Source organism: Erithacus rubecula (assembly GCF_903797595.1).
Source record: "Erithacus rubecula genome assembly, chromosome: 6".
Taxonomy (NCBI): Eukaryota; Metazoa; Chordata; class Aves; order Passeriformes; family Muscicapidae; genus Erithacus; species Erithacus rubecula.
Genome location: NC_136688.1, coordinates 58854992 through 58868671, shown reverse-complemented (window position 1 = coordinate 58868671; position 13680 = coordinate 58854992). Strand labels below are relative to the sequence as shown.

At 40.9% G+C, this 13680-nt stretch overlaps 1 protein-coding gene across 3 annotated transcripts in view; it reads right to left on the bottom strand.

Moving 5' to 3' along the window:
* Window positions 1-13680, bottom strand: part of MAP4K5 (mitogen-activated protein kinase kinase kinase kinase 5) — a 56720-nt gene that overhangs the window by 33220 nt on the left and 9820 nt on the right. For all 3 annotated transcript variants that reach the window (XM_079307822.1, XM_079307821.1, XM_079307820.1), the window contains one exon: window positions 4715-4772. In XM_079307822.1, coding sequence (XP_079163948.1) covers window positions 4715-4772 — 58 coding nt within the window. The remainder of the gene's footprint in view (window positions 1-4714; window positions 4773-13680) is intronic.

The following is a 13680-nucleotide window of genomic DNA, read 5'->3' as shown; positions in this document are numbered from 1 at the left end:
TGCAGCATTCCTGTCCCCACCACACTGATGGACATGGAGATGTGACTCCCAAACCTCTCCAGGCAGCTTGACCTGGGATTCTTAATACTGTAACAAAGATTTGGGATTTTTAATAATAAAACTAACATTCCTAATTTAAAAATGGACACTTGTAAGGGACATTGAAGCACAAAGAGCAGGGTCACACCATTGCAACCATTCTTCAGACATTTCTTATTTCAACAACCTGAATTCCCAAACAAGGACAGGAATCCCTATGGGAATGACAACTATTTACCCCAGACCACAAATCCATGGCCAAGCAACATCCACAGCTCCTCTCCAGCTCTCCTGGAGCCCCTTTAGGTCCTGCAAGGGCTCTGAGGTTTCTCTGGATCCTTCTCTTCTCCAGGTGAGCACCCCCAGCTCTCCAGGTGAGGTCTGTGCTGAATTCCCACCACTCCAAGCTCAACAGATCCAAATCACTCATTCTCCTGAACCTCAGCAATGCTCAGGCTGTGCTGATAAAAGGGATGGCTTTCCCAAAATGCAGCATCTTTCATCCTGTTTTATCCATATTTTCTATAGAAGTTTTTTTTTATATGCTGTTTTATCCAGACTGCTTTTCACAGGACTCATGGAAACCTGCAGTCTGACAGAAAGAATTTCAATTCCCCAAACTTGAAACTCAAAGAAACTTGATTCCAAGCAGGGAACAGCAATTTGGAAACAGTGATGTTTCCACCAGGAGATTTTCCTGCTGGGCAAGGAGCTGCCAACTGCAAACCACTGATGGTGCTCATTATCTCTCTGCTGATACAAAATATTTCTGATTTCCCTGTGGATCTTCTCTTCTACCTGGAACTTCCTTCCTCCACCACAACCCCTTCTGAAAATTTTCCCCATCCTAAAAACTCTGTTTTAATGAAAACTTGCACTACCTGGATCATGCTCTGGATGCACACATTTCTTAAGAAGAACAGTGGATTATAAATTCATTATAAGGATTATAAAATCTGACCCCATTTCAACAAGCTGAATGTAATTTAAATGTTGGGCACTCTGGATTTGAAGACCACACTGCCTCTGCTTATAAGCAAAGTATAAGTACATAAATATAAATATAAATATAAATATAAATATAAATATAAATATAAATATAAATATAAATATAAATATAAATATAAATATAAATATAATGGGACATGGAATGGGACACACAGGCCACCTCCAGGATTTCATGGCTCTGGAACACCTGGAACCTCAGGCATTCAGCCCCAGACACAATCCCAAAAAAATCACATGTTGACTGGCCAAAACCCTTCAAAAATCAAACTAAAAATGGCCATAAAGTCTTAAAATCTGCACTAAAACACCCCAAATCTACTAAAATTGCAAGGATTTCTGAGAAAAACATAGGGAAAAATCCAAGAAAATTCAACCTAAAAAACCAAAAAAAAACACCTAAAATTCACACTAAGAAATGCAAATAACCCAAAAAAAATCACACTAAAAATGGCCAAAAACCTCCTAAAATTTGCACTAAAACACCCAAAATCTGCCAAAATTCCAAGGATTTCTGAGAAAAACATCAGGAAAAATCCAAGAAAATTAAGCCTAAAAAACCAAAAAAATCTCTAAAAATTCGCACTAAGAAATGTAAAAATCCCCTAAAAATTGCACTAGAAATGGCCAAAAACCTCCTAAAATCTGCACTAAAAAAACCAAAACTCTGCCAAAATTCTGAGGATTTCTGAGAAAAATATCAGGAAAAATTCAGCCTAAAAAAACCAGAAAAATCCCTAAAAATTTGAACACCCAGCACAACACAAGGCAAGGTGTGTGTATTAATGAGAAGTTATTTCCATTTTTCTTCAATCCAAGGGTTCAAGCCCAGCAGGCTGAGTTTGAATCAGCTTCAGGCTTAGCTTAAATCAGCTTTAGGCTTAGTTTAAATCAGCCTCAGGCTGGTTCTCCTCCACAGCTCATGTCATCTTTGGGCATTTATTGTATGGAAATTGAGGCTTAAGATCCAACTTGAAATAGGTACTGGCTATTTCTGGGATCTCAAATGGAAAATGCAATCATTAGACAAAAAAAAACCCAAAAAAAATAAAGTAACCCAGCAGTGAGATTCTTCTGTAACCTTCTGAACACGACAGAGAGCATTATTCATCAGAACATCAGTATTTAAAACAGACATTAGCATATTTAAAAATATTTTTTATGATATTCTCCCAGGGAGAAAGTTCTGTGGCTGAAAACTCCACTGGCAAATAATTCTTTGTATTGAGTCCCCTCTCAATTCATCTGCTAAACCCATAGAAGGAAGAGGCTTTAGTGTTTCAGACAGTTTTGGCTGCTATGCTGCTGAGTACAGTTGGATTAGTTTCTGAAATAGAATTGGCTCCCAAATTATTTCAAGCATTTGTACTCAGGGAATGCTGGGAAATGTCATTAGCATGCCATAATACTTTTGCCTAATGCTCTCCAAAGTCTATGCCAAAAAATAAAAATATAAAAAAAGGGAAAAACACTATTTTGACTGCAAGTGACTGTGGGAGCAGACCTAGAGAACTGCCTCAAATTCAAATAAATTAGTGAGAGCAACCTTCAAAGCTGAGTTTGTTTTCTTTGTGTGGAGAAGATACAAAGGTAAGAGCTGATGCAATAAAACAGATCCTTGCTGGGGTCAGTTTTCAGCTGGAGTCTCTTTGGGTCCTCTCTACCTGCAGGAGATGAGGGAGGAACAGGAACCAGCCAGGACTCACCCCTGAATATCCTGAATTCCCCAAATTCTGCCATTTTATTGAGTGCAGCTCCTTCAGCTTTCATCCAACACATTCCTCACCTCCTCTGGAGCACTCTCTGCTTCAGAGCCTTTTGTCTTTTGCTCCTAATTCCAATGGATTAATCAAGTGTTGAGTTTGGAGCTCTTATTTTTCCATCAGCTAATTAACTGTCATCGATGAGACACCTCCCCTTCTCCCAAATCTATTTCTCCACTGACTTAGGGAATTTAATATTAATTTTATTCCAGTTGTGCCCTACTGTGTGAGAAGACCTTGTGCTGGTGTTTGAAGGGACTGCCCTTCCCAGAAAACCACCACAGGTAAATCCTACAGCTCCTTCCCTGGTCCAGGAATTGATAGTGTCCTGCAATTTACAGTCTTCAAAACCTACTCAAAACTCTTAAAATTAGTCAGAAATTTGAAGGCAACCATTAATTTCTTTAAAAATCTGGAGTATTTCAAACATGAGAACTAAAAAGGAGCAAGTAAGTAAATAAATGCTGTGAATCCTCCTTAAAAAAACAAGCACCCAACAAATTCCTGCCAAGAGGCTGTGGGTGTACATGTGATGGATGGAGATCAGGTTGGCAACGTTTAAAAGAAGATGGATTAAAAAAAAAACAAAACAAACTAGAAGAAATAGCTTCCCTGTGGTGACCAGACCAATATAATTAAACACAAGACATGGTCATCAATGCTAATTAAAAAGGGGTTTTCAGATTTGGGGCCAGTCTTGCATTTATCACTGTAGTGCTTAAGCAGCACCAAGGGAAGGCAGAATCCTGCTCCTCCCTCAGTTCTATCAACACAGGATTCAGCCTCTGCTTCACTTCAGTTTTCAAAACAGCTCTTCAAATTCCCATTAAAACCAGATACACCTGATTTGGATTAGCTGCAGTGACACAGTGCTGGAGGAACCCTCTCACCAAGGCAGGACTGTCCTTTTTCTGTCACTAGAGCATCTCCCTGCCTCACCACAGCCCAGCTGGGGACAGTGGTTTGCTCCCCACAGCCCCAAACTCTGCCCACAGAACTTCCCACAGAGTTTGAGGGATTCCCACTGTGCTCCCACTGCCTAATTAAGCTGATCACTGCAGTCCAGCTAATAAAGCCAGGCTGCTCTGCCAAGGGGGCTGAGCAGTCACAGTCACCCAAAGGCAGTGGTTTTCACTTTTCCCCTGAGTTTCTCCATGCTTTTTCTACCTTCAGCCTTCAAACCCATTTCTTTTTCTGCACAGAACCAACTAGAAATAAAAATTAAGCCTCTCCTCAGGCCCTTCAGCCCTGGATAGTCTTTTTATTTTCCAACTCAAATCATTCTAGGATTCTGTGACCCTTCCAGCATAAACCATTCTAGGATTCTATGATTTCCACTCAGGACACAATTTCAGATTTTAACTCTCTGTGCTCAGCAAATCTCCAGGGCAGCAAGGGAGATCCCCTGGGTCTCCTGCTTTTAGGAGGAGTGGCAGAAATTCCATAGGGAAGTTTTCTCCCCCAGCACAGCTTAAAGAAAAGATGACACATTCAAAAACACGGGCTGCTTTTCCCAGTGCACCTTTGGTGGGAATTAGGATCAATGCCTGATCCCTTCCCCCTTTCAACTCCCACAGCCCACCAGCTCCTCAGTGGCTCAGAGCTCACAATTTACCATCTGTCCCTAATCTTCTCTTTGTACTAACAACACTTTAATTGCAACATCTTTCATGCAGCAATTGATCAGGCAGATAAGAACAAACAAGGAAATAGTGAGCATGACACAGCCAAGAGCAGTGGTACATCCTGCAGGGCTTCCTGTCATCTAACCACTGGAACTACAAAAAAAAAAACCCAAAAACAACCCCAAACACTTCTTTTGTCTAGAACTTCACAGTGGGTGAAAATAAACACATGGAAAAAATGAAAATGTGATTCAAAAATACAGGAAAGAATTTAAAACTTACCAGGCTCTAACTTGATTATTTTTACAGCAGCCAGTTCTCCTGTATGAAGATTTCTAGCCTGAAATGAGAGAGTTAAGATATATTTAATCATAATTCAAAAGCAACTCACAGTCTTACAGATTATTAAAAAATACAGTGTTGTCTGACACAAGCACAATGCACAGATGAGAGCAACATGGGTAAGGATAATCTGGGTTTGGAATTAGCAGAGCACCAGCCTGGCTGGAACTGTGAAGTGTTCCTGGAATCTCTTTCCCAGACTTTAAAATATCTACCAACAAATCCCTGAGGTTGGAAAAGCTCTCCAAGGTCACCCAACCTGTGACTGTCACCTCTTTGTCACCCAGCCCAGAGCACTGAGAGCCACAGCTCCAGGGATGGGGACTCAAACCTCCCTGGGCAGCCCCTGCCAACACCTGGCCACCCTTTCCAGGAAGAAATCCCTCCTCACCTCCAACCTGAACCTGGAAATGAAAGTTCATGCCTCTCAAACACCATTTTAAAGGGAAGTTTCTCAAGGATGCACCAGGGGCTCACCCATCTCATGGTGCTAAACCTCAGGGTGGCCTGAAAGTGGAACTGAGAGGGGCAGGAGGGACAGTGCAGAGGCACCAGGGATGAGTCACAGCTCCCTGCAACAAATTCACTCTGCAAACTCCTTCCCTGGTCCCCACAATCCTCCTCCTCAGAAAAAGCTCCAATTAAGTCTTTAACAGAACTGTCCTCTCTGGATATGCTCCAAATTTCAACAGAGAATTCAGTGCTGGAAGATGTTACAGGAATCTCAGATACAGAAAGTTTTAAGAGGGGATTTCATGAACACTTTCTAGTAAATCACTCAGGCACCATGACCAGAGCTAAACTATTATTCAGGACACACAACCTGATTTAATTAGGGACTGTGGCTGAGCATCTGAGAGTTAGAGGAGTTCAATCCCAATTGTTTCATTCTTACCTAACAAATATGCAGTCTGGAGAACAACTGAAATCTGGTGCAGAGGAGATGGATTACAGAAAATGGAGGGAAAACTGGATTAAGTTAAATCAATTTGGATTTAAGATTAGGATGTGATGGGAGTCATTACAGAACAAACTGGACAAGAAGTCTTAAAAACAGGAAAATCAAGAGCCTGAAGGATTAACCCCCCACAGTTTTATCAACACTTAGTCAAGCTTCAAAATAGGGAAAGGCTTTCCAGGCAGGAAAAAACCCAAAACAAAACAAACCCAATGACTGGCCTTTCAAAGTCCTGCAGTGCTAAGAAATGAGATGGGTGTCAAAATGCAGGCTAAGGACACAAATATGACTCAACCTGGTCTCAAAGAGAACTTGAAAAACTCTACCAAGGACCCAAACATCTGCAGACCAAATCACTCAGAGTCATCTGCAAACCACAAAGGAAACATTCACCACTTGTGAAAGCACCTCCTCACTGAGGTGTTCTTACACCACAGCAAAATCCTTGGTGTCCTTCAAAATCCAGAAGGAGCAGGTGGATCCCAGTGGGATAAAGGATGAGGATAGCTCTGGTGCTGTCACACCAGTGTGACACAGGGATGTTCCCAGCAGGGACACTCTGCCTCAGGGGGGCCAGGGATGCTCCACACTTTTATCCAGGAGCAGCTCAGCTGTTCAGAAGAAGTAATTTCCAGAATATCATCTTCACATCTAGAGTACAAACAGGATCCTGTTCCCCACCAATATTCCTTTTCCATACAAGCAGTGAGTGCCAGTGGCATGCTGAAGCTGGAGGAATGGCTGCAGTCTGCCAAAGGCTGGGATCTTGGCTGGGATCTGCAGGTCAGCCTGGGATCACTGCAGCTCCTGGCTCTCAGCTCTCACACACCACACAATTCCACTGCTGCTTTCCAGTATCACCATTAAGCTCATATATAATCTATAGCTTGGACATGAACTATTTTTGGCATTCAACCATCAAACTTTGCCTGCTGGAACACTGAAGTCCCCACTGGGTTGATATTTATGACCTGAACATATCAAGTTGTCTGAGCCACTGTGTTTTCTGGCCCCACAGCTTGCATCTTCCAGCAGACACATTCTTGAGTTGATGACACCAAGACCACATGTCATCATTAACCCCTGTCATGTCAGAACCAAAGACAAAATCCTCAGTATTCCCTGATCCTCAAAATCCTTCTGTGGATGCTCACAGATAAGGAATGGTTTTAGATCTCAGTGTAGACATTGTGAGCACACAGCACCATCCTCTCCAACAGTCACCCAGCTGCAAATGTCACCTGAGGCTTTTGTCCCTCCTCTTGGCTCACAGCAGCTGTGCACAGGCACAGCTCCACCTTCCCCTCTCCCACCTGCCAGATGAACACCCAATCAATAATGAATTACTGCTCTCATTAAAAATGCAACAAGGCCAGGGCTAAAAACTGGTTCTCCCTGTACACACCTAGATATGGAAACTGTCAGATCAGGATTCCTCAGATCACTTTGGGATGTGTTAGTTAAATAAATCCTCATTTCCCACAAGTTGCTGCAGTTTGCATCATTCTGTTTGTTTTTTTTTAAAAAGAACTGTGCAGTTACCAAGAAAGTCACAGACAGGAAGGCACCACATCCACATCATTGGCTTTGTGAACTGAACCTGAAATTTGACTAGAAATTGTATTTGACAAAAATGTAAGTCCCTAATGTGAAAAATTAGTTAATGATCCCTGTCTTATTCATATGTTTCTGCACTGCAGAGAGGGAACTACAGCTAAGAAATTACAGTTCTTCAAATCATGTTATTTATGTTTTCTCAACCCAGCAGCAAAATATCTGCCTCCTCCTCATCCCTTGAAATTTCCTCTGTATTTCAAGTCTCAATTTAAAAGTAGCTGAAACCAGCCAGAGGCCAGGGAAGCTCATTTCATGCCAAGTAATCCAGACCTGCTCAGTATCTCATGAGCTACTACTGACAACAAAAAGCATCTTTTATCTCCATTTATCCCATAAAGATGACATATATATAATGAACCTCAATGATATCTTTTGAATTTTAATATTTTACTTTTAAGGAAGATAACATTTGTTAGATGTCTTATTGTCTTTAATTCTCCTGGACTTGATCCCTTCAAGATGTAAGGAAGTCTCCTAAGAATTCATCTGACACTAAAGGCTGAAAGACTCAGTTTTGGTGTCCACAACTCCATGGTCCAGTTCCACATGACAGAAGCAAATCCCAAATTTCCAAGACATTTGCTAGAAGACTTTATCCAAGAGGAAGACAGAGTTTTTGCCCTTTACTAGTATTGATGCTAATTTTATTTAATAAGACAAACCTGAATATCATGTTCCCTATAGAATGAAAACTAAAACTAGAGGATTTTGGCAGAAGGATTGCAAAGCTTCAATGTGAGCTACACAAGAATGGGATCAGAACAAGAATGTATTTGAATGAGGTGAACCACAGCTGAATTTTATTTTGCTCAATGTCATTTACAGAGTTTATTTACTGGGAAAGAAGAGTTTGGCAGAAGCCTTTTGGTCACCTCTTCAGCTGTCCCACAGCCTGAGAGGGGATGAGTGACAGCATCCCACTGAGCACAGCTCTTCCAGAATATTTTAGCAGCTGAATACTTACACTGCAGAACATCACATGGAATCTGTGTTCAAAACAAAACACAAAGTACAAACACACTTTTTTTTTTTTTCATATCCCATGGTGTTGCTGTAGTGACTGAGCACACCTCACCCCACTGTTAACAGGACTATTTTGGGGAGTTGGGAGAGTTTTGTAGTATCACACACAGAAAATCATTGTGTTTTCCCACTGAGACTTGACTTTCTTCCCAAACAGCTGCTGTGGGTCAGTGGAACTGAGTGAGCCCCGTGGCAATCCCTGTGTGAGACACTTCCCACCACACACCCAAAGAGCACACCTGAGAAAACACACTCTGGGGAGAGCATTTTCTGCAGCCAACCACCAGAAATAACACAGAGAACTGGTTTCAGAACCAGTTATGCACTCTGCACTTGTGTTTTATTTGTTTTCAAGAGTGCAAGCCAAACAGCTCCAGCCCAGGGGGTCCAGAGTGCTGAGCCACGTGAGATGGTCAAAAATCTTGGACATTAGAATCTGTATCCTCTTCCTGCCACCTTTTCCTAAAACCACTGAGGAAGAGAAAGGCAAGATTCATTCAGCAATATGCTCCAAATTAGTATTTTCAATTGCCATGGTGAAACCCTCTCCTCTCCCCAGCACTAGTGCCTCATTCCCAGATCAAGAGCCCCATTCAGCAGAGGAGCTGGAGTGTGTCTTCACTGAATGGCATCAGAACTGCAGCTCCTGGGGCAGCCCTGCCACCCCTGCCCAGCTTATTCACCCCTTGCCAAGCTTCACTCACCACTGCCCAGCCTGTTCTGCTGCCTCCAGTGCTGCCTGCTGCTCCCCAGACACAGAATATCCCTTCAAAAGGCACCTGACCTGCTGCCCTGGCAGTGAAACACAAGCTCCTCTGCTTTCCAGTTTCTGACCTTTTACACTTTGTAACTCCTGACCTGCTCTGTGAGCTTTGGAAATTCCCATTATGCTGCTTTTTAATTTCTATATCTCACTGCATCATCAAACAGAGCCTTGGATTCACATTCCAGAGCTTTCAGCTGAAGTGAGGCTGAAGTGACCCAAAGAAAAGTCTCTCATTTTATGGGCTGCCCTAAAACCATGAGAACAGGGAATTTTTGGTGGATGGTGATCTGCTGGACACTAACAGAATTTGAATTATAGCCTAATGCAGAAGTTTAAATAGAGTGCTTATTACAATTAATTATACAATTTTGCTTATACCTTCTGTTTTACATAAATCTGACAGATTTAAAAAATATTTTGTAACTAGAGCTGGAAAAAACAAGCAACATATTCTTAATGACTGGAAAGGAGATGCTTGCTCTTCTCAAACACAATCTCTTTACCAGGTCAATTTAACACCTCAAGTGTAGAGCTGAGAATTCCTTAAATGTCAGCTGAAACCAGAAAACTACTCAGAAATTAACAGCAAAAAGAGTTAATCTGCACTGTGTGAGATTAAAGTTGCCATCCTTCACACCACAGCTTTTTGCAGGGTCGTGCATTAAGAAAGTATTTTTGTAAAAGAAATCAAACTCTCTGAAAGCTCAAAAAAAAAAAGAAAAAATCCTTGAAAATCTGCAGGTTAACCCAAGTAGAGAGGCCAGAGCCAAGCCAGATCTGCTCAGAGCAGATCTAAATCTTGGTGTCAGGATGGTGTCAAGGGGAAAAAAAAAAATTTTACTCTTTTATATATGCACCCACTAGTGCTTCCCAGTTTTGGAGTGTGTTGGTTGCTCTCCCAGGACCAACACACCCAAAAGCAGCCTCAGAAAACTCCTAGGAATGGCCTTCAACAATCCATGGGATTCTTCAACAATCCATAGATTCTACCCCCTGGATGGTGCCTGTACCAAACCCACACAGCTGCACTTCTTGGTTTGGGGGTTTAACTCCTCTTTTATATAAGAGAGAATAAGTAAAATCAAGCTAAAATTTCTCACAGCCCCATCCCAAGAAAACCTAATGTGAGTGTGAGATTGGGTAAGTCCTTCCTGCTTGGTGCTGAGAGTGTCTCTGTAACACATGCTGAACATATTCCTTCACCTCTGATGAAAAATGTAAAAGGAACAAAGGAGAAAAGCTTAGAAAAACCCCCAAAGTTGAATAACTCTGGCAAATGTTAATGCCAATCTTACTGGACAGGCTGATTTGTGCCAGACAGAAACAACTGTCATGGAATCACCAAATCCCAGAATGGTTTGAGTTGGAAGTGACTTTAAAGATTGCTCAGTGCCCCCCTGCCATGGCAGGGACACCTTCCACTGCCCCAGGTTACTCCAAGCTCCCTCCAACCTGGCCTGGGACACTGCCAGGGATCCAAGGACAGCCACAGCTGCTCTGGGAGAACTCAGAGACAACAATTTCTGCCCAACATCCCACCTGCCTCTGTCCTCTGCCAGTGGGGATCCATTCCCTCTGTCCTGTCACTCCAAGCCCTTGCCCTCAAAGTCTTTCCATTCATTTTTTTGGCTCCTTCAGGTCCTGCAAGTCCCCAGTTCAATCACCCCAATTCTTCTCTTCTCAGGCTGAACAACCCCAAATATCTCAGCCTTTCCCCAGAGAGCCCTCCAGCCCTTGGGGACACCCCACTCCCCTCTGCAGGTGTGCTCACCTGGGCCAGTCTGTCTGCTCTCTGCTGCTGGAAAAAGACACCTGAGCACCAATTCCTCATTTTCAGGGCTGTTTGTCTTTTAGGAAGCAGAAAGATGCAGAGACAATTGTTCCCCCTGTAATCTTCCAGCTGGATTTTTGGAGATGGAGAGCAGTACCAGACTCCTTTGTAATGGGAGGCACAGAGGTTTTCAGAAACTATTTCCCAAACAGAGTCTTTATAGATTCAAGACACTAAAAGAGAATGGTATCTTACAACCAGCACTCAATGTTTTTTTTGGGATAAACCCAAAATGAAGACTTCCATGCTGATTTTACTAGTTTATTCCATAGTTGCAACAGAGCCATCACTTTGGATCTCTCAGCTGAATGCTGTACAAGGACAAATATTGATTTTGTGGGTGCTCCCCAGATGGATTCTGCCAGTCCTCATCCCTCAGAACATGCAGCAGCACGAGGCTGGATGAAAAATTCCCAGCTGTCACTCCCTATTTCCACATTTACAGCTTCCCCTGTTGAAAGGACAGAAGCCAGAATATGCAGAAGTCCCAGGATTTAAATAAACTCCACATTAAAACCTGAATCCCAGATCTACCACTGGCACTCCTGACCACAGCTATAATGCAAATAAGGCTTAAATGTATTTACTTTTGCTGGCAATTGGTGAAATTTAGATAGTTTATCTCTGGCAGGGAAAATTGGGAGGAGGAGAACCTACCTTTCACTCAGAGATTTCTGACACTTTCTTACTCAAGGCCAATTAACTCAAGCATTAATGATGTGAGGCCAACTCCCTTTATTCTTCCAGAAAACCAGATTGAGGATTTGTATAAGCAGAGGGGTTTTGCAGGTCTCAGTAGCCACTAAAAACATTTAATTCTCATCCCTGGTGATAATCATTGAAGGACAAAAAGCATTTAATTCTCATCCCTGGTGATAATTACTGCAGGACAAAGACCTGTGGCAATAAAGATAACAATAATAAAGTAAAGATCAATGCACATCTTAACATTTATTTAGGGGGAAAAAAAACCAAAAGAAGTCAGCTATGTGCTTTCAAGCAGAGGTTGGTTATTCTCCTAGGAAATTTTCTTGGCACAGCATCCTTTGCAAAATATTTGGCATCATCCTTTTAAAACTGAAAAGCTAAAGCTAGAAACAGACCCTGACCACAAAAGTACTATTTAGCAACTAATGCAGAACAAAAGATATAAACAAATACCACATGAGAAAAAAAAAAAAAAAAATATTTAAAAGGCCCCAGTTTTGAGTCAGCTGGAGAAAAAACCAAACCAGAAAAGAACATTTCCAAGTTACAACTGTGTGCATTACAGTGGTTTGAAAAGCTACTAGAAATAACTCACTTTCCTGGGGAATAATAAACATTTTTGAATGTAAGATCATGAAAATCAAAGAATGCCCATGGAGCTGCTGATACACTTAAAAATGAACAGATGCCCAACAGCTTTACAGGCCAGGGTATAAAACAGGGAAAAGAGCAAAAAAAAAGAAAATATAACTTCAAATACATTAAACTACAAACTAAGATGGACTTTAAAAGGATTTATTCACCAGAAGATGGGGAGAATAAATGTAAACCAATTTTATTGTATTCCTATGTTGAATGCAACAAATGACAACAAAAAAAAAAAACCCTCAAAGTATTATGGAGTAGAAACCCAAGTAACATTAAAAGATTATACATTTCATCAGCTGCAGGGGAATTTATTTATTCCTTAGAGATGAAAGAACTAAGAGATGTGACAACCAAAATATTTGAAAGAAAATATCTGTGTGTCTTCTTTTCACTGACAAAAAAAAAAAAAAAATTTAAATCTGGCTTTCCAAGTAGAGAGAAAGTAAATTTCTGAAGGAAAAGATGGGTTGCTTTTTTTATAATTAAAAACTAAAGAATTTAAGAACATCATTTAGTTCTTCATGAAAGAAAAAAAAGCACTTTTTACTGCTTTGTAAATATGAGCTAACACAGAGTGAGACGTGTCTCCTCAGAAAGACAAAACTGAGGAGCCTCCATTGGCATTTTTAAGGGAAAAAAATGGAATTTTGAGATTGTAACTGTTATATCAAACCCTCCAAACCAAAGGTAAAAAAAAAATCCATATCAACTCCTTTTCCTTATCATAATTTATCTGATAGAATCTAGAGGGATTCAGGTGGAAAATGTAGATTTAAGTAGAAAAATCCACCTCAACAAAGTTGTTCAACAATCACCTCCTTAAAATTTCAGTTCCTCAGAGATGAAGTCACAATCACAAAATTAAAAGGAACAAGCCATAAATTTGCCTTGATGAAGAAAACAGGTCAGTGTTTTGTTCTTTTTTTGTTAAATAAACCAGTGACCAGAACACAACTAATAAAGAAGTTGTGTAATTGAAGAAGTTTAAGGAAAATTAGCTAAAAATAGGAGTTGGAAGATTTTTTTTTTTTTTTTTGTTCTACATTTAAATTTTGGTTTGCATCTGGACTGGATCAATTGTCACCTTCTTGGGGTGGGAGATGAATAAAATTTGATGCTTCTTTTTGACCCTGGGACAGCTGTTTCTACTAAAATAAACCCCAGCATTTATTTACAGCCTTCATTTTATGGTGATGAAATGAAGCAATATTTCTAATTCAGGAGAAAATTCAAAATCAGAACGTGGAATTTTGTTGGAACAAACAGAAATGACATTTCAGGAGGTTTTTTTAGTGAGGAAAAACCAAAGTTCTAAATGTGCTGGTACATGAGAAAGGTTACAGATAAAATATGCT